Source organism: Drosophila rhopaloa, unplaced genomic scaffold, assembly GCF_018152115.1.
Source record: "Drosophila rhopaloa isolate 14029-0021.01 unplaced genomic scaffold, ASM1815211v1 contig_155, whole genome shotgun sequence".
NCBI lineage: Eukaryota > Metazoa > Arthropoda > Insecta > Diptera > Drosophilidae > Drosophila > Drosophila rhopaloa.
Genome location: NW_025335034.1, coordinates 5,752,267 through 5,775,778, shown reverse-complemented (window position 1 = coordinate 5,775,778; position 23,512 = coordinate 5,752,267). Strand labels below are relative to the sequence as shown.

At 39.3% G+C, this 23,512-nt stretch overlaps 6 protein-coding genes across 9 annotated transcripts; 4 read left to right on the top strand and 2 right to left on the bottom strand.

The window, feature by feature from the left end:
- Positions 1-1,795: 1,795 nt before the first annotated feature.
- Positions 1,796-3,964, top strand: LOC108042718 (L-dopachrome tautomerase yellow-f-like). The gene is made up of 4 exons (XM_017121130.2): positions 1,796-1,984; positions 2,556-2,900; positions 3,076-3,731; positions 3,824-3,964. Exons 1-4 carry the CDS (start codon positions 1,852-1,854, stop codon positions 3,962-3,964), a joined length of 1,275 nt encoding a protein of 424 aa, XP_016976619.1. The 5' UTR covers positions 1,796-1,851.
- On the bottom strand, positions 3,965-9,712 carry LOC108042716 (mucin-4). Its single transcript, XM_017121128.1, has 8 exons — positions 9,348-9,712; positions 9,072-9,292; positions 8,421-8,995; positions 8,123-8,174; positions 5,538-6,965; positions 5,288-5,429; positions 5,009-5,167; positions 3,965-4,945 (listed from the first exon to the last, which is right to left on the bottom strand). Exons 1-8 carry the CDS (start codon positions 9,519-9,521, stop codon positions 4,730-4,732), a joined length of 2,967 nt encoding a protein of 988 aa, XP_016976617.1. The 5' UTR covers positions 9,522-9,712; the 3' UTR covers positions 3,965-4,729.
- On the top strand, positions 6,972-8,113 carry LOC108042721. The gene has a single exon (XM_017121132.1). The coding sequence runs from the start codon at positions 7,111-7,113 to the stop codon at positions 8,104-8,106; it is 996 nt and encodes a 331-aa protein (XP_016976621.1). The 5' UTR covers positions 6,972-7,110; the 3' UTR covers positions 8,107-8,113.
- An 834-nt stretch (positions 9,713-10,546) lies between the features above and the next one.
- LOC108042709 (V-type proton ATPase subunit G) lies at positions 10,547-11,493 on the top strand. Its single transcript, XM_017121108.2, has 3 exons — positions 10,547-10,725; positions 10,919-11,019; positions 11,077-11,493. The coding sequence occupies exons 1-3, from the start codon at positions 10,644-10,646 to the stop codon at positions 11,245-11,247; spliced, it is 354 nt and encodes a 117-aa protein (XP_016976597.1). The 5' UTR covers positions 10,547-10,643; the 3' UTR covers positions 11,248-11,493.
- A 1,791-nt stretch (positions 11,494-13,284) lies between these two features.
- On the top strand, positions 13,285-23,104 carry LOC108042725 (anoctamin-1). 4 transcript variants are annotated; one of them, XM_017121138.2, is made up of 16 exons: positions 13,285-13,349; positions 13,407-13,876; positions 17,113-17,497; positions 17,551-17,619; positions 17,776-17,847; positions 18,072-18,232; positions 18,299-18,461; positions 18,527-18,647; positions 18,710-18,821; positions 18,883-19,441; positions 19,498-19,701; positions 19,765-20,226; positions 20,290-20,465; positions 20,527-20,632; positions 22,164-22,302; positions 22,366-23,104. In XM_017121138.2, exons 2-16 carry the CDS (start codon positions 13,572-13,574, stop codon positions 22,587-22,589), a joined length of 3,258 nt encoding a protein of 1,085 aa, XP_016976627.2. In that variant the 5' UTR covers positions 13,285-13,349; positions 13,407-13,571; the 3' UTR covers positions 22,590-23,104. The 4 variants fall into 4 exon arrangements, with proteins under 4 accessions (XP_016976627.2, XP_016976628.2, XP_016976629.2 ...); XM_017121140.2 differs by lacking the exons at positions 13,285-13,349; positions 13,407-13,876 and adding an exon at positions 15,049-15,201; XM_017121141.2 differs by lacking the exons at positions 13,285-13,349; positions 13,407-13,876 and adding an exon at positions 15,560-15,734.
- On the bottom strand, positions 20,728-21,867 carry LOC108042726. Its single transcript, XM_017121142.2, has 4 exons — positions 21,333-21,867; positions 21,156-21,277; positions 20,935-21,091; positions 20,728-20,881 (listed from the first exon to the last, which is right to left on the bottom strand). Exons 1-4 carry the CDS (start codon positions 21,523-21,525, stop codon positions 20,769-20,771), a joined length of 585 nt encoding a protein of 194 aa, XP_016976631.1. The 5' UTR covers positions 21,526-21,867; the 3' UTR covers positions 20,728-20,768.
- Positions 23,105-23,512: the final 408 nt, after the last annotated feature.

Genomic DNA, 23,512 nt, shown 5'->3' with positions numbered 1-23,512 from the left:
TACTCTACGAGTAACGGGTATAAAAAGTATAACTTTGTTGTTTTTTTTTTTAATATTTAAATACTATGGAATTGCCGTTTTATTTAAATTAAAATAGGATCACATCAAAAATTTAAAAAAAAATACTTTTCTTTTTTTCTATTTATCAAATTAATCCTTTGAGATATCATAATTATTTATTATATAAGCATTACGCTTTTAGTTTTATCAAAATCGGACAACAATATCATATAGCTGCGATGAAAACGATAGCAAGGATGACTTGTAAAAGAGACTTCAAATTGGACTTCTAGAGTCCATAACTTTACCAAACTTAAGTCGATTCCTAAAAAGTCTTAGATTCCTTTAAAGACTTGTGATTCGATTCTCTAAAAATCTGCATTCAAATTTTTCAAATTAACGTTGATCAAATTTTTGACCCATTTTCATGTTAATTACCCTTACATTTCCGACCCTATAAAGTATATATATTCTTGATCAGCATCACCAGGAGAGTCGATCTAGCCATGTCCGTCTGTCCGTCTGTCCGTCCGTCCGTCTGTCCGTCCGTTTCTACGCAATCTAGTCCCTCAGTTTTAAAGCTATCTGCTTGAAACTTTCCCAAAAGTTGTCTTTCTATTGCAGGTAGTATATAAGTCGGAACGAGACGGATCGGGCGACTATATCATATAGCTGCCATATAACTGAACGATCGGAAAAGCCATAACGTTGGTGTTTTTAAAGTTAGGAAGTTCGGATTGCCAATTAGTTTGGCCTACTAAATTTCATAAGGATCGGACGACTATATCCTAAGCCGCCATATAACTGATTGATCGGAAATGCCATAAATTTGGTGTTTGTAAAGTTAGGAAGTTGGAATTATCTATGGGTTTTATTTTTGGCTAATCAATCCGACCTACCAAATTTCATAAGGATCGGCCGACTATATCCTATAGCTGCCATATAACTGAACTATTGGAAATGACATAACTTTGGTGTTTTTAAAGTTAGGTAGTTGGGATTTTTTATGAGTATTATGAATGCATTATATGAATAACCGATCCGATTTTGGAGAATATAATTTACAGAATATTTTGCAAGGGTATATCAACATCGGCTCCGCCCGAAGTTAGCTTTCCTTTCTTGTTAATTTTCCGGTGTCTTGTAATAGACTCATTTTGCAGCGCAAAATCGACATAGCTATATTGTTTTTAGTAATATAGGCATACAAATTAAAATGTAGTAATTATTTTCAACCACGATTTCTAATTTGTTTTGGGATTATATAAATCGACTGTAATATATTAAAAAAAAATAAATAAATATTATAAGAATATACAAATATATTAGAATATATATTTCTATAGTTCATTAAAAAAACAAAGAAGTTCTTTTGATTTTATTATAAATTAAAATTTAACAAAGCTCTTCGACACTTTAAGATGTCAGAAATTACTCTTTCACTGCGGTGTAAACATTTAACTGAAGTTATAATACTCTATGCAAGGGCATGATACAAAAAATTAAAAAGTACGCATCTTATAACTTAGTTTGGATTGGCTTTTAAAGCTTAACTTTAGTGTACATGATTATTTGAAATTGAGCGAAAGCTTTGGAGATGAAACACATATATATATATACTGAAATATAAAAGAATATTAAAAAAATGTATGCACCAAAAAATAAAAAAAAAATATACTATAACAAAGAAAAAAAATGGAGAGGCTCACTTCTCTTAGCATTTCTCATTTTGAATTTTCGAGCCGCAGAGCACGTATCCGTGACATATAAAGTATCAGTCGCTAATGAAATCTCAGGCTGAAAAGACGAACGAACGCAGCTTTATTCTGATACTACAGCAAAGACAAAGAAATGTTAACGCCAGAATTTCTACTCCTCTGCATAATCGCAGGGTTACAGTTGCCAACCTTTGCAGATAGTGATCCCATGATAGAGGTCTTTAAATGGAAACAAATGGACTTTTTTAATCGCGGGGATAGTCCAGGTGAGTTAGACAGCGAGCATTATGTTACTCCTCGCATTAAACAATAAGAACTCAAAATTTCAATTTGAGCACTTAAACAGACGAATCTGTAGCTTTTTCCAAAATACATTTATAAACCTTTGATTAAGTTACTTGAAAATCACACAAGACCAGTTTTGCCAAAAGTAATCCATATTTTTTTGTGTTCAAAATTATTTTTTTATAAGTATAATTTAATTTTATCCGTTATTTACGGAATGGTTTTGTTAACCCACTTTTGAAACTGATACTTTCAGTGCTGCCCTATTGTTAAAATGATTTCAATATGATTAATTGCAGCGGTATGTCCTACTCCATAAACCAATTTTTGGGTTTTTTTAAATTAAGAAATTGGTTGTCAAAATGCACTCTACAATGCATGCCTTTAAAGTTTGTCAACCAAATGTAAGCAGTCAATTAATATGTTTAAGTTGATAGTTAAATGGATCAAGTAAACAAATATATAATTTCATTGAGGTATTTTTTTTACCAAGAACAGTAAAAAAATTTATTTTAAAAAATAATCAATGAACGTCTTTCCATATTTACCTAGATCCGCACTTCTATAGTTCCCGTCCATGCTTGAAGGCACCCGATTCCGGTGTCAACAATAATAGCTCCTTCATTCAATACAACAATGTGCCACAGGGAGTCACTCATTTTAGAGGACGTCTGTTCATCACGACGCCTAGGAGACAGCCGGGCATTCCGTCCACCTTGAACTACATCGATCTGGTCAGAGATGGCTGGAGGCAGAGTCCCATTCTCCGGGCCTATCCCAACTTTGCAATGAATCAGTATAACGTGAGTGCGGAGAATCTGGTGTCGGTCTACCGAACCTCGGTGGATGCCTGCCAGCGACTTTGGTTCGTCGACACCGGAATGCTGGAGTACCCAAGTAAGTATTTATTATTGGATTTGAAGTATCAGGTAGATGAAGTCAAAATCTGACAGAAATCCAAACCATTGCTCCTAATTTTTGATTAATGGTTCACTTGTTACTACCCAAATCCCATAAATGACCACTAGTTATAAAAGTACTTTTGAAACTGATTAAAAATTCTCTGCTTCAGATAACCGCCAACAGATACGGCGACCCAGCATTTGGGTAATCGATTTGGCCACGGATCGAGTGCTGAAGCGCTTTGAAATCCCAGAGAGCATTGTGGAAATTGGTCGCGGATTAGCCAGCATTACCATCGATGTGAAAGCGGGAAATTGCGGCGATGCCTACGCCTATATTCCGGATCTGATCAATCGCCGTTTGCACGTCTATAATCTGCGAGACGATAGAATTTGGTCCTTCGAGCACAACTTCTTTAACTTTGATCCGCTTTCTGACGATCTAAACATTGCCGGACAGAAATTCCGCTGGGATGACGGCATTTTCTCAACCACTTTGGGGCCACATCAACCAGATGGCAGCCGGGACGTCTTCTTCCATCCCATGGCCAGTACGAATGAGTTTGTGGTGTCCAACCGAGTTCTGCAACAGGAGTCCAATGCCGCGCGCTCCGATCACAGCAACGATTTCCGGATGCTAGGAAACCGGGGGTCGTCCACACAGTCCACTATGCACGAGTACGATCCGGCGACCGGTGTGATCTTCTTTGCCGAAGTCCAGAAGAGCGGAGTGGGCTGCTGGAAGACCAGCAAGCCGTTCTCAACGGAAAACCATGGGTCTGTGTATTCCAACGCTCGGAAGATGATTTATCCTAGCGATTTGACGGTAAGCGAAACTATTCTGGCTTAAGTTAAATAAATGTTAAATTAACTTATTGCCAAGAATAAAGAGTATTTAATTTGACATTGATTTTACAGATCGACGAGGAGGGAACCATTTGGGTGATGTCCAACTCCATGCCCATATTTGTCTACTCCAAGCTTGACACCAATGTGTACAACTTCCGGATCTGGAAGCAAAGGGCAAGGCTGGCCAAAGAAGGAACAGTTTGTCAGTGATTCGTGTGAAATTGCTTTAATGAATGTTTCGCAAGGTCGTTACATAAGTAATAATATGTATATTGAAATTACCCACTGAAACTTATATATAAAATAAATCAAAAAGCATTTACAAATGTACCGTTAAAAATTGCCTAAATTTGAGTACTCATTTTTATCACATCTTAAAAGTTACGACAGATGCTTTTGTCTTTTCGCACGAAACAAATGGAAACATGAAAGAAAACAACATTAATGAACAAAATCAGAGGCACTCCAATATTGCATAAGGATACTAAGTTGCACAGGTGTGTGTGATACGCGTGTATATGTTAACCTAAAATACTTGAATTTCATGTTGTAAATTTCTTATAGCTTTCCGCATCCAAACGAGTTTAAGGTGTAAATTTGGTAACCTTTCAAAGTGTTAGCTAAACATATGGTGTATATATATCTATATATATGATCAATTTGTATATATATGTATGAGTTTATATAAAATTTTGCAAAAATATATAGGTTGTTTTTGTATATGTTCCTCAACACTACACCTACACCTAAGTCCTTTAAGTAGTTTCGATCATAGTAAGTGTGGTGTGTAGTACGTATTATAGCGAAATGATTCTACCAGTTCTAGATGACTATATAGTGGTTCCGTTCATTGACGTATACGCGAAAATGGAATGATTACTGGCCCAGAGCTATTCGAAATGAATTCGCGTATAACAGCTTATTACAGTTACGAGTTATGTGTGGTTATATGGAATCGATCGTTAATGCTTGGAACTACTGTACTAAGTAATCCTTGTAGCCGCGCAGCGACTTAAGCTGCTTCTTCAGCTTGGTTATCAAATCCGACGGCTGCACCAATATGGATATATCCCGGCCCACGGAATTCAGCCTATCCCGTATCTCCAGATCCTTGAAGAATAAATTCAGTGATCGACCATTGATCTCGGTGAGCATCCAAAAGGTGAGCGAGCTACCATCGCAAGATTGCGTCTGAAATGGATTTATTGACCATTTAGAACTTATTAAGCAGAAATCTTTTTCTATATCGCTCACCTTAGGCGGAAGGCCGTGTCGTGCGGCCAAGCTATTTGGCACAACGTCCACGATTGTCGACATATTTCCATCTCGAATCAGTCCCAGACACTGACCCTCTCTATCACGTCGAATGGCATATGCACGACCAAACGGAATGCGGCGGAGTAAGACCTCAACCTGTGAATCAAGATATGCGAATTACGAAATAGATACAATTATAAGATATCAGCAATATTAAATATTAGGAACAGGGAAAGAAAGGGCTAACAAGCCAAAAGTTTGATTCAAATTGCTTACAAATAGCGTGTTGGTATTCCTAATAATCTTGTTTGCCTCCGCCGCACTGCTGATGTTCACGCCGGCTATGGACAAAAGTTGATCCCCAATGTGCAGGGCATTGTAGAGCACAGGATGCTCCTTTTGCTTCCAGCCCGCAATCCTGTAAGTAAATTCGTTAATTAAATTTTCCCCATTTATTTTAGCAAAAACTTCAAAGCAGGCTACATACAATCAACTTGAAGATGATTTAGAGTTCTCCCAAACTTACCAAACTCCACCGAAAGCATCCACCCAGGCGATGGAGCCAACGCAGTCCTTGCGCCTGAGATTCAGGCGCACTCCGCCCGGATGCATAATCTCCCGACGCAGCTGCATCACCTGCTGCTCCCGCAGGGTCAGTCGCTTGTTGGGCGACTGATGAACGGGATTGGTGCTGGACGAAGGTGCTCCCTGTGGCGGTGGCTGCATGCGAAAGACTCCGTTTCGGGATGGCGTAAACTCGTTATTGTTAGCGTTTCGCTGGGTTGCCGGTTGTGGGACACGCTGAAGAGGCGCCTGAGCATCGGAGGTGGACGAGCTGCGCCGGCGCTGCTCCTGGCTATCATCCGTAGTAATAGCAGTGCTGCTCCTTTGCGCTGATGTCACTTGCGTACTAGTGGAGCTGGAGGGCGTGGACTGCTGGGGCTGTTGCTCGATGTTGTTGTTCGTGGTGCTGGATGTTTTATTGGATGTCTTGGTCTTCAGTGGTGTGTTTAGCAGCTTCAGGTAGTGGAAATCTCTTCTGCTGGGTCGCGAACTGATTACTAATTCAGTAAGTCCTCGTGTTAACTGTGGCGCCGCTCTTTCTGATGCACTTGTGGCCACTGGCTGCGCTGCCGCCGGAGAAGCCAACCGTCGACGAGGCAAGGCAGGACTTCCATTAGCTACCGGTTGGATGGTATGAGTATTTGCAGCCCTCGTGGGACTACTTCTGCTGGTGATGGGAATGCTGGAGGATAGGAAGACCTTTTCGTAGTGCACATTACCACTGATGATGGAGTCATTTCCCTGTTCACTATTCACGCTAATATTCGTAATGCCCGACGTGTTGGCACTCAGTATTATCTTCTTACTTAATCTCGGCGTCTGCAGCTTGGCAGGAATAACAGAGGCGGAGGCTGAGGACGAGGTGGTGGTAGTGGCAACGGGCGGCGGATAGCATGTGCCGTAAACAGCCACTGTGGTGGTGGCCTCGCCCTCACCTAGCACCTTTACCTTGGTGGTGCCGGAAACCTGCAGACTGGGGCTATTGGAAGAGATTTGTTTAACGGGCGTGGTGTATGGATTACTGCTGCTGGGCTGTTTGCCCAGGACTTGAATGGAACTGGTACTGGTACTGCTACTGGCATTGGACGGAATGATTTGTACGTTGCTTTTATACTCCTGGTGTGACTGCTGCTTGACATTCGACTGAGACTTTGTCTTTACTTCTGGAAAGCGAAACACTTCGGGTGTGATGGTGTTCTTTGGCGGCAGCTCGGGCGGCTGCTCCTGGCCAGTGTTGCTTATATTCGACACCTGGATGATTGTTATGTTGTCCTGAGGTTCTTGGCTGTTCGCAGCAGCAACGCTGGACGATTGGGAGTGGAGCGTCTTGCGTGGCGGTCTCTTCGATTTATCAGCCGCGCCAGCGGACATAGATCTTGATGTTTGCGGTCTAAAACGAAAGTCAAAATATAGTTTAGTTAAAGTGCGTTTTAATTTAACTGTGATAAATGAATCAACCGATTTTATGACACCTTAGTAGTCTCTTTTTTAAAACGCAAGCACTTTCGATTTATCTTTATAATAATCAGTGTGACATGGCCAAAAGATTCTCGTTGACCGATGAAAAACTGGACGATCTTTTTGTCGAGGAGGTGGCCAGTGTGGTAAAACTAGTCGATAGGCTGCCCGAAAAAGATCGGATTGTGCCAATTTGCACCCGATGGCTCAACATTTTTCACCAGGCGACGGCGAAGGAACGATTTTCCCGGAACTATATGCTTCTGCTGCTCCACAAGCAGCTCAATGATCGGAGCACTTTGGGTTACCCATTTACGGATCCCAACAAATCGCGAATGGATTTGCGCACTCTCCACCAAATGAGCTTGCAGAAAGATAATAAAGCGGACCATCCAGACAACGGCAGACCCGACAAGAGCTTCGATGAGGAGGACTTGTCCTCTTTCAGTTCCAGCGAGAGTTTAGAGGTGGCCAACCATAGGTTGATTGACAAAAATGCCGCATTGACCAAGGAATTGCAGGAGCTTCAGTGTGCGATAGATAAATTGCAAGCAAAGCAGGAAAAAAGCGAGAAATCTATTCAAATGCTAAGCGAACAGATTTACATGCTGGACAAGGAAAATCGCTATCTCAAGCGAATCTTCGCCTGCTCTTCGATCAACGCTCTAAAGCAACTCTGCACCGGACAAGACCCCGCGGTGTTCTTTGACACCTTATACAGTGTTCTCTGCGAGAACGACTCTGACTATCAGCAGGTGAAGCACTTCAACGAACACTTTAAAAACCTTCTACAAGCCCATATCAATCACTACCAGCGGGAGCAGCGTGCTCCCTTGCTGGAGCAGGCAAGCCAAAGATACGACATTTTGCGCTCCAAAGTTAGCAGAAGATACAAAAATGTTCTCGGAATGAAAATGGATGCCCAGGGCCAGGAGTTGACCCTCAGCGCGATGAGATATCTGACCGTGCTGCGAAAACTGTTTTTGGCCACATTCGAAGGCAAGCCAAGTACCAAGAAGGCAGTTGTCAAGTTTCTGCAGCGCAGCTACGAGGAAATGTCCGAGATGCTATAGGGAATAGATAACTTACCTGGGAATCAGCCGTTCGCATTGCAGCATGTGTTCCAAATTAAGGATTTGATCTGCAAATCGCAAAATATATTTTGTTAAATCGTTCATAAATGGAATACACACTATTATTCGCTTAGATTTAACTATCTATTATTCGCTTAGATTTAACTATCTGGGTTTCAATTTAGAAGCACTGGTTTAATTATGAAAGTCACAAGTTTTTGGCCGTGTTTCCTCATTACATAAATCTCCTTGGTGTCAATGGTATATGAAGTTCTAAGCGAATTGTACCGCAATAGGATATTTTGTGTCCTTACCGGCAGAAGCACGCTGTGCTGATGCGGCTACGACGTCCACTCGGACTCCATTCTCTGTGAGCACACACGCCTTGCGCAGCAGTGGCGACAGGTATTCGTCGTCTGAGAGATTCAAATCAGCATCACTATTGGACGGCGGCTCCTCTAAGACTCCGTCTGCTCCCGCTGCATCCTCCTGACCAGCGATTTGCTCTACAGACTCGCTGATCTGCTCGCTATACGTGCTTATGGGATCGGAGAGCATATTGAGGAGATGCTGCGTCAAGGTGTTGGACATAGCAGGTGGAGCAGGAGCGGGAGCAGGAACAGAGGGTGTGATGGCCAATGGACTGGATGGCTGCTCAGGAGGTTGAACTGGCTGTGCCTGGTTATTGGTGGCCACCACGCGCTCCATGCCTGGGACGAGAGCCGCAGGAACGGGTGGTGGTGGTGGCAACGGTGATGTGGGATCCCTCGTGGGCAGCAGTGGGGCGCGCACTTCAGGTAGCTTTGTGTACAGGTTTTCCCGCGGCGACAGAATCTTCATTTCGCGCAGCTTGGAGCGCAGCGTTTCCACCCACTCTTGCATAATCTCCCTGCGAAAAAGCGAAAGTAAGTTGTCAGTGGTGCAGTCTTAATTGGCGTTGCGTGTGAGCTGTTTTCTGTGTTTACCAAGAGACAGCATGGAAGCGCAACACCTCGTGGCTAAGCGTGACCACAAACTCGAACTCATGTGAGTTGGGGATGAGGGCATGTGAGATGTGCAGGGTTTCCCGCAGAGAAACGGCCCACTCGGGCAGATGTCCTGCCGCCTGTCTAGGTTCCGCATACCCCTCCAACAGGGCCTCTGTATCGTCGTGGACGCAGAACACCACCCAGCTGCACTCGGATTTCTGTAAGATTAGGAATATAATATCCATAGATTAAAGGGAATGTTTGACCACCCACCTTGGGCCCCACGGTCAAACGCTTGCCATCTGCCGTCAGCCGCTTTAGCCAAGTGTTCTTGTGTATTTCTCGGAACTGGGCCCCAACTGATCCAGCACCTGCCACGCCCCCTCCTCCAGGGGCGGCTGCAGTCGCTGGAACAGGTGCACCACTTGCATTTGCGACCGCTGCCATGTCCGCTTCGGTGTGGATTCCTGCCTGGGATGGGTTTCTTTTGCATGCCTTGGGCTCTTCTTTCTCCGCTAATTAATCTCACATTTCACTAGGATCGACTTGGGGGCTCAAAATGCTGCATTTCAAGTTTTATTTTTCTTACAGCAACTGGGAAATCATTGAATCGCTGGCGACGCCATTTTTGGTATCGGTATTTGGATACGAATATCGACTACTCTCAAGCCGATATCTATCGAATGTGCATTTCATTGGGGGTATTATTGGAAGTAATAAATAAATGCAAGAAATTATAGTCATTTTGCACTATTGGAAGTTTTCTTTTGAGTTTTTGGAGTTAACGTATTAAAGCAGGATGGCCAACACATTTGAGAAACTCGAAAAAACAGCAGTTTTTTTTTTAATGTATAAGAACAATAACAGATTATGAAAAAGCAATACTAAGTAAGGAAAGTAAAAAAAATGTACTTAATATCATTATAAATAACCAATAACCACTGCGGCAAAAGAATAATTAACAATGCTTACTTTCGAAGTCTGCTAGAAATTTTGGTACCGTATAAGCCAATAACCATTTTATTTTTGTTGCGTGCGAACCTATTTTTTTGTTTCCCATTATTTTAACGTGTGTACTGCCATTATTTTTTTGTTATTTTTAATAATGCCTTCACTACCACAAGCTTGATTTGGCATCAATAGTTTTAAATGTTAAATACAAATTTAAGGAACTAAAACTTCTTATAAAATTAACTGTAGCTCTTTGGGCTAATAAAAATAAAGTCAACATTTTTTGCAAAGAATTTATAGTTTCCTTAATATAGTCAGTGAGTTCAAAAATAAATAAGATACTAGGAAATGGCTAAAAAGTTAAATAAAAGTTGAATTAGTGTAAACTAAATAGAGAAAAGTAGAAGGAATATTAGCTATCGATATCTTATCGACTTTTGCCATTCCTAAAAATTTCACACCACCACACCCACACCAACACGGTCCGTGGTGAGTTTGCATGTGTGTGAGTTCGTCATATGACATTTTTCACAGTTCGTCGTCGATTTTAATTCAGTGGCACTTGCTTTTTTCGACTTGCACAGTACACCACGGCGAGGAAGTAGAAACCCAGGAAATATGGCCAGCCAGACGCAGGGAATCCAGCAGTTGCTCGCTGCCGAGAAAAAGGCAGCCGAAAAGGTCGCCGAGGCCCGTAAACGTGAGTTTTATAGAAATATTTGCACTCCAATTGGAACGGACGGGGCATAAAAGTAACTTCGATTTTTTCACCACCCCTCCGCCTCCATAATCACCGTTGTGTGTGGGTCACATGATGTGGTGGAAAAAAGTAAATATTGGGAGTCTTAACTTCTAATGACTTTTCTTGCCTTTTTTTCCGCCTCATTCTGCAGGCAAGGCAAGGAGATTGAAGCAGGCCAAGGACGAGGCCACCGAGGAGATCGAGAAATTCCGTCAGGAGCGCGAGCGCGCCTTTAAGGAATTCGAGGCCAAGGTGAGTTGGGCTGGTCATCTGTATATAACATAGCGCTAATTTATTGCAACCCCACAGCACATGGGCAGCCGCGAGGGGGTGGCGGCCAAGATCGATGCGGACACTCGCGTCAAGCTGGCCGACATGGATCGGGCCATCCAGACCCGTAAGGAGCCCGTCATCCAGGAGATCCTGCAGTACGTCTACAATATCTCGCCCGAGGTCCACAAGAACTACAACCACAAGTAAACGGTGGCCAAATTGTGCTGTAAATTCGATGTCCACGTTCAACTCTAATCCATAATTTAGACCCGTAATAATAGTGGTTACCTTACTGAAAACACTGCTGTATTATTATTCCATACATTAAAGTGAAAATTCGTTGTTGTTCCATGTAAAAATAGCGAAAATATTAGTTCAGTGTTCCATCCGCTTGGGACTGTATTATCTTTGTTTTGTGTTTTGCCCAATACACGTTGTTGTTTTATCTGAAAAGTCATGTGTTTTAATTGTTTTCCTGTTTTTCATTTGCAAAGATTTTTTAAATGCAATAGTCAGCTGCTACGTGATAAGGCCTTAGTGGGTGGGTTTCATCGGTTTTCAACACTGAATCAAGCGATAGTCACGACACTACTAAAATTGTAGAATCAAACGAAATTCAAAGATTTTTGAATGTATTGAGTTTAATAAAATATTGTTATAAAAACACTTGTTAATTATGTAATATTTATGCGGTATCTATAATAAAAAATTATTTTTAACCGGAAATATTAAGAAAAATTCGCTCTGTAACCTACATTTAACAATGATGTTGCGATTGTATTTATTTTAATTAAAACGAGGACGGAAGCTAACATCGGCAAGCCGAAGTTTTAATACCCTTGCAGACTTTGCCGAAATTGCTAGAACTGAAAATGTAGCGAAAGGAATAAGGTACACATAAGTAAACTAGATTTGCATCGTTTGCATTATTTTTATACTGCAAAAATGTCATATAAAAATAGAAAAAAAGGGATACTTTCGCAAGCGCTTTTACCCTAAGCAAGATATGCGTAAATAAATAAGACTTGGAAAATTTTATGTCAGTAGCTTACACACTGCGCGAATCTGATAATCATCAAACTTGGACCGAGTTCAACCTATGGTTCCTATGGGAGCTAAAGGATATAGACGTCCGATTGACTCGCTTTTACCCTGATCAAGGTATGCATAAAATAATACGATTTGGAAAGATTCATGACAATAGCTTGTATACTGTGCGAAATATCCTAAAAATCATTAAATTTTAACCGATTACACCCTATTGTTAGGATATAGACGTCCGATCGGCACTCGCTTTTACCCTGATCAAGGTATGCATAAAAAAATACGATTTGGAAAGATTCATGACAATTGCTTATATAAATTTTAACCGATCGCCACGCGCTTTTACCCTGATCAAGGTACGCATAAAAAATAAGATTTGGAAAGATTTATGTCAAAAGCTTTTACACTGCGCGAAATATCTTCCATTCTTGCAAGTTATATTCGATTGTTCCTATGGGAGCTATAGGATATAGTCATCCGATCGAGGCGGTTTCAGATCCCCCGCTTTTGAACTGAGCTCGCAAACGGTATTGAAACAGACGGACAGACTGACGGACGGACAGACGGCCGGCTTGCAAACGGTATTGAAACAGATGGACAGACGGACAGACGGACAGACGGACGGACGGACGGACGGACAGACGGACGGACGGACAGACGGACAGATTGACAGACGGACATGGCTATATCGATTCCCCTATTGATTCTGATCAAGAATATATATATACTTTATGGGGTCGGAAACGTCTCCTTCACTGCGTTAGAAACTTCTGACCAAAATTATAATACCCTCTGCAAGGGTATAAAAATAAACAAATTAAGTAAATGCTGATTAGGTTTTATTTTCAAATTGGTATTTTTAAAAAGGTTCAACGAAAGTGAAATTATTAAATTATTTGACTAAAAGTGTTATCAAAATATTCCGAGTTCAAATTGCGCGCCTAAGTATCGAAATATAAAAATGAACCGAATATAGTTCCACACCACCTGAAATCTTTAGTAATTTATTACTGATCTCTTTTTTATGTTCGACCTTTACTTATTTGCTAATCACGCATAATGATTAGACTTTTACCGGTTATCTGTAGAAAATGTAACTTTTCTTTTAAATTGCATTGGTACTCGATTCCTTTTTACGCGCTTATAAATCGATATGTATTCGTGAGTCAATTGGAAATCCCCCACCGTTAATCAGTGGTAGTTTATTTCATTGACAAAAACGGCTTTTCGCTCTGGATTCTCGACCGTTAAGCCAACGGAAATTGGTTGGTAGCTAGAAAATAATACGTAGTGCAAAGTGCAATAATTAGATGTGATATTAGTTAGTAGTTTAACAAGTGCGGCAGAGATGAAAGTTGAGTGTTGACCTCGCAGAATTTTGGCAACTAACGCACACAGACGCAGATGCCTTGTGAAAGCAGCGAAGAAGAGGAAGATTGGAGACCGAGTCGTATTTTGGCTAAATTTAAAAGTCGCTCGCTAGCAAGATGCTAAATTTAGGCAATGCCAAAGTGGCCGATCTGGAGGAGTTCCCGTCACCACCCCCCTTTTCCAAGGACGAAAGCTTCCAGCTGTTGGAGAGGAGTGCCCCGGCATCCGTAGTTCCCTTGGAACCCCCTTTCACCACCCCCCTCGCCCCCTTCGACATGGAGCTAATGAAACGGCACAATCTCCACGAGCGGCTAAAGGGAAAGGAGAATTTCTGGGGGGGAAGGGGATCCCAGAGATTCGTGGATCAGGAGAAAATATCATCATCGCGTGAATCACTTAACATCGCCAGATACGTGGAAAGGTAAGCTTAAAGCAAAAAAGAGCGGGAAACCCCCTTGAGACCTTTTTGGACCGAGGAAGTGCCCATTAAAGTTAATTGCACTTGTCTGCTTCTGGTTGTCATTTTTCTATAATTGAGTTTGGTTTGTTTCGAAAACAGGGTGTCTAAAAATGTAACAGGCTTAATTATAAATGGCAAACATACAATGCAATAATTTTTGTATCTCTTTGTCATCAAAGTTTGTTTCTTAAAATGTCTAAGGAAAAAGATATATTTATAAAGCATGTTTTCGAATTATTTTTGAAAATAGCTCCTTTACAAAAATACAAAACATTGTTACCAACTGCAATGCCGGGTTTTATAATTAATTAATTTGAGTTTATAAACTGCGAAACCATTTCTTTTTTAATAAAGAGAATAATGTGTTTTAAAATAATTTTAACAACAATATTTTAAAGTAAATTATTCAAACGATTGCGTAAATTATTAATTTAAAACTAACATCATACACAAATGTTAACATTTTCATATAAAAATCAATCAAATATTGCGCTCAATTTCCTAGGACCCTGTCAACCTTATCTTTTATTTATGGACTATAGAACATAGCACTAGCTGAAAAAGTACATTTGCCCATACACATGAAGTGCGATTTTTTGTTTATATTGTCAATATTTGCTTTGATTGCTCTCATGTGTCTTATATTTTTGGTTAGCCATGATTTCAGTTAATTTAATGACTTGCAATACCAACATTTTGATACTTATCAACTATTATGATTGTTCCATAGGAAATGGAATAATTACCCATAAGGATAATTAGTTTTTTATAGTTTCAATTCATATCCAAGGCAATTTGTTATCTTAAATAATTGAATTTATTTTCCCAACTGGGAAATAGGAATCAAATATGCCCTGCTCTCTTTTAAATAAGCACGCAGTTATAGTATACACTTTTATTTACACATAAGCCTGCTCATGTGTGGGTACAATGCACTTGACATCTGAATGATCAGTCGGTGTCTGGGGCTTAAGTAAACATGTGCTCAAAGCTCTCTCCTCTCGCAGAGAAACAGCTGACTAAGGGTAATATACAGTAGGTAATCCCAAGCGGGTTGTGTCGGTAATCCCCCACCCGGTAAAAACTCAGCTGGGGCCTCTCTCTTTTCAGTTTGTTGTCGTTGCTGTTGCGCGTTGGTCGCCGCTTTTTGGCTCTCCAAACTTATTTGTTGGTTGCCATTGCCAACGTCCGTGGACTTTAATTTAGTGTTTATTAAAAGTTTGCTCGGACAAGAGGTGAAAAATTCGAAAAAGACTTTTCCGCGGTAAATGTGATTAAATCAGTTGGTAGGTCATGAACAAAGTTCTGTAACCGAAGACAATTCGATCACCTTTCACAGAAACGGGTTTCCCGTGTATATTGTGGCATTAATCATCGTTTCGGAAGAAAACCAAAAGATAATATGTGTGTCGCTTATTGTTTTTTGTGGACTTTAAGTATTATGATCTGTGCGGATGAATAAGCCTTTATTGTATGAATGCATACATACATGTGATCTGAGGCAATTTAGCATTAACATTTTAATTATATAAGTCATTTTCTGCCACCTTTCGCCGCTGCAGAAATATCCGAAAAAACCCCACACATGTTTAATAAATAAATGTCTCTCTTACTCTCTGGCCTTGATTAAATCAAATGCCGAAATTTTCAATGTGTGGGCCTAGAAAAAAAAACCATCAAACCGTTTGTGTGTAAATTTGAATTTAAGTTTTCATTAAAGAAGATAATTATGAGTTCTGCGAAGGCCGAAAAAGTGTAAAATTGCTTGATGAACTAAAATGATCGGACGAACAATAATACAAAAGAGAACGTAACAAAGGTGAAAAAATCAGCGAATAAGATGTATAATCAGGGGAAGTTTAGTCAAAGTTTCACATGTTTTTCGGGTTTTTTCTTTATCTTTCGTAAAGTAAAAAAGGTTTAAAGGTTTGCTAGGTTTGCATTCTATGTTTAATAATACAAACATTAAATTTCTTAAAGAATTAGCTATGAAGTTTTTTAATTTTATTGCTGGGAGCTAAAAAGCATATGAAACGTTCTTTGTTGGTTCATATACATAGCTTGGATTATATATGTATATATGCTAGTGCGGTAAGGTTAAGGCAGTACATTAAATCAGATTATTGCCAGACGGTCTGCCGTAGTGCTTATCAGCTGTGTAAAATGAATAAACTATTTTAAGTAATATAATTACTAATTAATATAATTTTACTACTTATTTATTTAATTCCATCACGATATAATTCTAAACGTGCACTTTGATTCACAAAGATTCGTCATTCCTTTGCACTTTAAAGTTTATAATATTCTTTATCGAAAACCAATGAATCATTAGATACTTCTCATCTAGCAAAATTGAACAGAAGTCAGTCACATGAAGCCTTATTTTTTAGCATATAAATAGCAAATGTTTGTATGTAATACAATATTGTTTGTTAAAAGCTCATTTTCAAGCCAAAGTCAGCTGCTGCTCCCGAGCCTGTGATAATCCGAACATATGTTAAGATTTCTTATTTCCAATAAATACACTGCTTAATCATTTAATTGTTGGGATAAACAGAGCTAATGTTAACTGATGTCATCTTGTACGCTTACAATGCCCCGCGTAAAAGTATCATTAAATAGGGCAGCTCGTTAAATTCCAGTAGCTTTGGCTCTCCCTTGAGGTGACCTAAATATGTTATAGGGGATTTTATGGGATGTGCGTCCCATAAGGAGCTTTCCGCACGACAGGAGTCGCCACCCTAAAAATTAAACGTGTTTTGCTACCGTTTACTGGCTTCAAACTGTTTCGCATTAACTTTACTGGTTGAAAGCATTCTTGGGTTAAAGGCGAAGATCGAGATTATTTTTCTTAAAATAATTTTTTTTCAAAAAGTAATTTTTCTTTTTTTATAGGCAGCTTTAATTATTTTCATACCATTATAATAATATTATACAAATATTTATAGGAAACGCATTTTGTGAAGCAAATCTTATTTTATTTGTATTAATATTTTTCGTACATTTGGTGTATGTCTTTCTCATATTAATATATCTTTAAATCTTCGCCTCTTCTTATCCGGGTATATTAGGTAACACACAGACGTTTACCTTTGCGTAGGATGTGTATTATATGACACTTACCTTAAACATTATCTATCTGAGTAACTAACATAATTAACCTTATCTAACCCTAAAATTATTCTATTCCCCAGTGAGGCCTCCACGCTCCAACTGCCAGACGCTGACGAGTCCCGGGCCAATGGCAAAAAGCCCACTGGGGACAGGACCAACCCATCGAATCCAGCCTCGCCCCTCCTGCCAATGACTGATCCCGACTTGCCGGGCAATGAAGGCGGCGTCCACGATGATCGCAAGTGCAGCTGTCCCAAGGAGTTCTACCAGCGGGACAAGATCAACGCCTCGCTGTTCTTCAAGGACTGCATTCGGTCCATTGACTTTGTGCTGGCCTACAGAATCAGTGCCCATGAGCCCACGGAGATGGAAAACTCTAATAAACGGAGCGTTTTCGAGGCGAATCTCATAAGCCAGGGACTGGAGATCGAGACCAGCCAGAAGGATCAAATCTGGTTCGTTAAGGTGAGAATTTGGTTTTAAAAAAATTACATAAAATATATATTTTATATTTTCAGATCCATGCTCCTCTGGAGGTCCTGCGCCGGTATGCCGAAATATTAAAGCTGCGTATGCCTATGAAAGAGGTCAGTCTACCAAATTTGTATTACAAGCTCAAACCGAAATCAATACATACTTTTAGGCCCCTTTAAAAAAGTTCCTTATATTCATTTTATATAAAAGTTAGTTTGCATTTCACTCTTGTTTACTCTTTACTTATTTTATATTTTCTATGATTTTAGTCTTATTGCAATTTGCTCATATTTGAAAGATCGAATCGTCTACGAAATGCGGCTCAATACCTGACCAATAAGGTTGGCCAAAACGTTGAACCAGTTAAATATTTATTATTAATACCCTAAAATACTAAATTGTTATTTTTCGTTTAGCTTCTGCTGTGAGTTATTTAAAATCAAACTAAATCGCAATCTTAACCATAATAGATTAAAGAGAATATATAGCTATTAATGCAGCTTGCCTTTTGTTATTTATTCCACTTTAATCGGCACTTTTTAATTTGATTTTTCAACGCTTTCAGATACCAGGCATGTCCGTGGTTAATCGCTCGACCAAAAGCGTGTTTTTTAGTCTCAAAACGGTTTTCCAATTCTTCCTGCGAAACATCTATGTGGATGAAAATATTTTTCCGAAAAGAGCGCATAGATTTACCGCCATTTACAGTCGCGATAAGGAGTACCTGTGAGTCCAAATTGATATATTTTGAATTTGAATGCAAACTAATCTGTATTATTTATTTCCCGCCAGCTTTGACATCCGACAAGATTGTTTCTTTACTACCGCCGTCCGTTCCCGCATCGTAGAGTTCATCCTGGATCGCCAGAGATTTCCGGACAAGAATCAACACGCCTTTGGTATTGAGCGACTGATTGCTGATAGCGTCTACTCTGCTGCCTATCCATTACATGATGTGGGTAAAATATGAACTTTACATAATGTCATATACCTAAATCCTCTTTTTTAATCTCTGCCCAGGGTGAAATAACAGAGACGGGTACCATGCGAGCTCTGCTCTACAAACATTGGGCGTCTCTTTACAAATGGTATCGCTATCAACCATTCGATGACATCAAGGAATATTTTGGTGTTAAAATTGGTGAGCTACATTAGTTAAAATTAAATAATGAATGTTTAATGACGTATAATCACTACATCTAGGTTTGTACTTTGCCTGGCTAGGCTACTATACCTACATGTTGCTGCTGGCCTCAATAGTGGGTGTAATTTGTTTCCTATACTCCTGGTTCTCCCTAAAGAACTACGTGCCTGTGTAGGTTTTCCCTAACAAATATTCTTTATTTTGTTAGCTAATAAATTCCTTTATTTTCCAGGAAAGATATTTGCCAGAGTGATAATACTAATATAACAATGTGTCCCCTTTGCGATTGGTGCAATTTTTGGGACCTAAAAGAGACCTGCAACTATGCCAAAGTCACGTACCTTATTGACAATCCCAGTACAGTGTTCTTCGCCGTTTTTATGTCCTTTTGGGCAACCCTGTTCCTCGAGTTGTGGAAGCGCTACTCCGCCGAGATAACACATCGTTGGGATCTGACGGGATTCGATGTGCATGAAGAGCACCCAAGGCCGCAGTACTTGGCCCGTTTGGAACACATACCTCCAACGAGAGTGGATTATGTTACCAATATAAAAGAGCCAACGGTTCCTTTTTGGCGCATGAAGCTCCCAGCCACTGTATTCAGCTTTTCAGTGGTGCTGCTGCTCATTGCCTTGGCATTTGTGGCTCTCCTGGCCGTGGTTGTGTATCGAATGTCCATGCTGGCAGCTCTTAAAGTGGGTGCTAGTCCTTTGACCACCTCGAGTGCCATTGTCCTCGCCACTGCATCGGCAGCCTTTGTTAATTTGTGCCTGCTCTACATACTTAATTTTGTAAGTGACGAAAAAACGATTTCATTTATTTTCTACTGACTTTAATTATATTCTAGGTGTACAATAAATTGGCTGAGTACCTAACTGAGTTAGAAATGTGGCGCACCCAAACCCAATTTGATGACTCCCTGACTCTTAAGATTTATCTACTACAGTTTGTCAACTACTATGCCTCAATTTTTTACATAGCTTTCTTTAAGGGTAAATTCGTGGGTCATCCGGGGCAGTATAACAAAATATTTGACTATCGCCAGGAGGAGGTGAGTTCTTAAATTTAATTTATACCCATAATTAATTCATCAAACACTGTTCAATTTTTCTAGTGCTCTTCAGGCGGCTGTTTAACGGAGCTGTGCATCCAATTAGCCATTATAATGGTGGGAAAACAGGCTTTCAACACTATTCTTGAGGTGTATCTGCCCATGTTCTGGCGAAGAGTCTTAGCCATCCAGGTTGGCCTGTCGCGACTTTTTAACAACACCCCGAGTCCTGATAAGACGAAAGACGAACGCTGGATGCGAGATTTCAAGCTACTAGATTGGGGTGCTCGAGGCCTGTTTCCCGAGTACTTGGAGATGGTCTTGCAGTACGGCTTTGTGACCATTTTCGTGGCCGCTTTTCCGCTGGCCCCGTTCTTTGCCCTGCTCAATAATATCCTGGAAATGCGTTTGGATGCCAAGAAACTACTAACTCACCATAAGCGTCCGGTTTCGCAGCGAGTTCGAGATATTGGAGTGTGGTATCGAATTCTGGACTGCATTGGCAAGCTCAGCGTAATCACAAATGTAAGTAAAAATGTGTTATTTAAACAATTTTTTTAAATTTATAATAATTTACTAATTTTATAGGGATTCATCATTGCCTTTACCTCTGACATGATCCCGCGTTTGGTGTATCGCCATTATGTCAATAAGAATGGTACTCTAGATGGATATCTCAATTTCACCCTATCAGAGTTCAGAGTCGCTGATTCACCCACCTTAAACAGCTTAGCTGGCGATCTCTCAAACATAACATCATGCAAGTAAGTTAAGTGCTAAAATTATTTTTATTAACTTTATCAATTAATTGATTTTACTTTTCAGATACACTGACTTTCGATTACCACCATCATCACCGGAAAAATATACTTTGAGCAGCATGTTTTATATAATTTTGGCTTGCCGGTTGGGTTTCGTTGTGGTTTTCGAAGTGAGTAAATTTTTTTTATATCTTGTAGTTGAGTATATATATAAACACCTTTTGCTATTTGGTTTCGAATTCGTTTTATTTACCTATGCCAGAATACAAATTCATCAACAAATGACTATTAGGATTCCAAATAGTTTTAGGCATTGAATGTGTGGGGACTTTGGGGAATGACTTCGATATTCTCGCTGGGCGCAGACTTTAGCTTCCGGTAGACGGCATAGATACCATATGAAAATAGCGCATTGAGAACTAAAATATACAAGTTGGTAATCACACAGTTATTAGATCACAATATAACCCACCTATAAATACGCAAAAGATTAGACTTCTTGCTATCCGACGATCCACAGCCGCATCAATTTCATCAATTCTAAGCTCTAGACTCACAAAAATTCCCGTTTCTATGGCCATGGATAGGCAAGAATTTATCAACCAGGGAGCAATGCATACGAGCCGTTTCTTTCAGTATTTCAATACCAAGTTAAAGATATGTATTTTAACTGAAAAATGCGACGTATTTTACCTGCTTGATGCCATCGATAAGAAGGCCAGCCACCATTAGATTTATCGATGCCTTTACCCATATTATGAACGTTGCTGTCATGTAGAAAACCTGCGAAAACTCTCGAACCCACAAATAGTTCACTGCCATTTTTCAGTTTTAGAAAATATTTGTATTTTGTTATTTTTGCTAATTTACCTAATGTAGAAAAAAAGGTTCCAAGGGGAGATAATGCTTCCACTTCGCTATCCTGATCCCAGTTTTCGATTTTTATGAAATCGAAGTACAAGTAATAGCTTGATGGTCCAAGTATGCTAAGAGCTACCAATAAGTCTCCACAAGCTATGCTGAGACCCACAGATGACAGACTTAAAAATTCAAAATACTTCATTTTAAACGCGGTTTAATTAAATAAATTTTTCTTTCGGTATCCTTTATATTTTGATTATTGTATTTAAGAGTCCTTTGATATCTTTACGTTCAATTCTTTCTTATTGTTTTTTTTATATTTAATTTTTTTTGACACGACCGTTTGCCTCGAGCTGCTCACAGCTACTAAACTAAAATTTGTGACTCTAAGTAGAACTAGGGCCAATTATCCATTTAGTTGTCGTTTTATTTCATTCATTTCACTTTCATTTTCTCGACATTCTGCTTTTCTTATGCTGCAAATATCCAAAGTCCATTGAGGGAAATATGTTGCATGTGTTGCATGTTTGTTCTATGGTGTGTTGCTGTGCTGGTTTCCTTTTAAGGGGTTTCTTTTTTGAATAGATCTGAACGAATACGTTCCCAATACCCCATATATTAGGGTTGAGGCTACCACCTGTCTAAGCTGTATTTAGTCTATTGGATTTACTGCAAATTGACTGGAAAGTTGGCATTTCCAAGGCTTCTGGTAAAATTTGGTATCAGCGTCATGGAAAATATTTGGTAAATCGGGGGCATGTGGTGATGAAATATTTTGCATAAATTAGTGAGAAAGGCTACCTTAACATTGATGTGTTGCTTTTTGCTTTTTGCTTTCAGAACTTTGTGGCACTGGTGATGATACTGGTGCGTTGGTGCATTCCGGACATGAGTGTCGAGCTGCGGGATCAAATCCGACGCGAAGTCTATGTGACCAATGAGATTATCATCGATCAGGAGGCTCACCGAGCTCGTTCCGGTATGGGGTTAATATTTTATAAATTGTATGCTTGTTTTAAATCGTATTTTCCGAATTTTCTAGAGCGTGCCAAGCGAACAAGTTCGGTACTTCAGACGCCAGTTGACCAAGACATGGATGCTGCCTTAATTCAAGAGCCAAATACCAAGTTTATTAACCTTGAAAAGCTGCTCACTGAAAATCTCACTCAGATAGAAATGGATGTCATTATACACGGCGAAAATCCCATCACCGGCATCTCCGGTGCAGATTGTTTAGAAGAGGTGCACAAAAATCTCAGTGATTAATATTGTGTTATGAATGTTCCTTTCAGTCACTTAATTAGGCCTTAGCTTTGACTTTTATTGAAATTTAAATATTTTTGCAATCGATTTGCAATTTGGTTACAAGCTTTACTCATGCTTTATTTGTTTTTAAAAGCAACGTAATTGTTTTTCTAGCTGATCCTTTTCTATGACATGCATTACAAATGACTTATTAGTGACTCATACAGAGCGTATATATGTATATTAATGCTGCCCAAGTGAGTGCCAATCTAAAAACGAGCACAATTAGCATATTTAAAAAAAATATTCAATATCATAAACTGTAAAAAGTAATCTCTTTAGGGATAACTCCCACTCATGTAAAAAATTCTCAGGCTCTCATATGACTTGTACATGAACATTTATTTTAGATAGCATACAATTTATATATGTATTTATTGCATTCATTGACTTGTACATTGTTGTTAATATACTGAAATGTCTATTTAATGTTGATTATATAAATAAACAAATAGTCAAATATTGGTGTACATAAATTACTGTCGAATCTTTTTTAGTTGACTTCTGATTTCACTATAATAATATTGCGAATCTGGTTTTAATAAAACACTCCCAGCTCTTGAGGAAACTAATTGTCCATTAAGCTGATTCAAACTTGTTCTATAATTGAAACTTTAGAACAAAATCTAAACCGGAATTTAAATAGTTTTTTAAATCAAAATTTCAATATTAAAACGAATAATAAACAATTTGATTAAATAGTTCGCAAATACTGAATAGTTTAGATTAAAAAAGTTGGTTAGTTAGCTCATAAGTATTTGAGTTATTTAATATTATATTATAATTTTTCAAAACAGAAAACCAACATTATCAGAAGTATTAATATATAATTATATTTCCCCTGCCTTGCAGACATTAATTTTTATTAAAATTAAATCAGCTAT

Excerpts from the sequence above, each read along its gene's own strand:
- LOC108042718 (XM_017121130.2), top strand. The coding sequence starts at position 1,852 with ATGTTAACGCCAGAATTTCTACTCCTCTGCATAATCGCAGGGTTACAG. Across the intron at positions 1,985-2,555 it reads TAATCGCGGGGATAGTCCAG|ATCCGCACTTCTATAGTTCC; the intron begins GTGAGTTAGACA and ends ATATTTACCTAG. Across the intron at positions 3,732-3,823 it reads TTTATCCTAGCGATTTGACG|ATCGACGAGGAGGGAACCAT; the intron begins GTAAGCGAAACT and ends TTGATTTTACAG.
- LOC108042721 (XM_017121132.1), top strand. The coding sequence starts at position 7,111 with ATGGCCAAAAGATTCTCGTTGACCGATGAAAAACTGGACGATCTTTTT.
- LOC108042716 (XM_017121128.1), bottom strand. The coding sequence starts at position 9,521 with ATGGCAGCGGTCGCAAATGCAAGTGGTGCACCTGTTCCAGCGACTGCA. Across the intron at positions 9,293-9,347 it reads GTTTGACCGTGGGGCCCAAG|AAATCCGAGTGCAGCTGGGT; the intron begins GTGGGTGGTCAA and ends CTAATCTTACAG. Across the intron at positions 5,168-5,287 it reads GGAATACCAACACGCTATTT|GTTGAGGTCTTACTCCGCCG; the intron begins GTAAGCAATTTG and ends CTTGATTCACAG.
- LOC108042709 (XM_017121108.2), top strand. The coding sequence starts at position 10,644 with ATGGCCAGCCAGACGCAGGGAATCCAGCAGTTGCTCGCTGCCGAGAAA. Across the intron at positions 10,726-10,918 it reads GGTCGCCGAGGCCCGTAAAC|GCAAGGCAAGGAGATTGAAG; the intron begins GTGAGTTTTATA and ends CTCATTCTGCAG. Across the intron at positions 11,020-11,076 it reads TTAAGGAATTCGAGGCCAAG|CACATGGGCAGCCGCGAGGG; the intron begins GTGAGTTGGGCT and ends GCAACCCCACAG.
- LOC108042725 (XM_017121138.2), top strand. The coding sequence starts at position 13,572 with ATGCTAAATTTAGGCAATGCCAAAGTGGCCGATCTGGAGGAGTTCCCG. Across the intron at positions 18,462-18,526 it reads CTGCCTATCCATTACATGAT|GGTGAAATAACAGAGACGGG; the intron begins GTGGGTAAAATA and ends ATCTCTGCCCAG. Across the intron at positions 20,227-20,289 it reads AGCTCAGCGTAATCACAAAT|GGATTCATCATTGCCTTTAC; the intron begins GTAAGTAAAAAT and ends CTAATTTTATAG.
- LOC108042726 (XM_017121142.2), bottom strand. The coding sequence starts at position 21,525 with ATGAAGTATTTTGAATTTTTAAGTCTGTCATCTGTGGGTCTCAGCATA. Across the intron at positions 21,278-21,332 it reads AACCTTTTTTTCTACATTAG|TGAACTATTTGTGGGTTCGA; the intron begins GTAAATTAGCAA and ends GAAAAATGGCAG. Across the intron at positions 20,882-20,934 it reads AATCTTTTGCGTATTTATAG|TTCTCAATGCGCTATTTTCA; the intron begins GTGGGTTATATT and ends TGTATATTTTAG.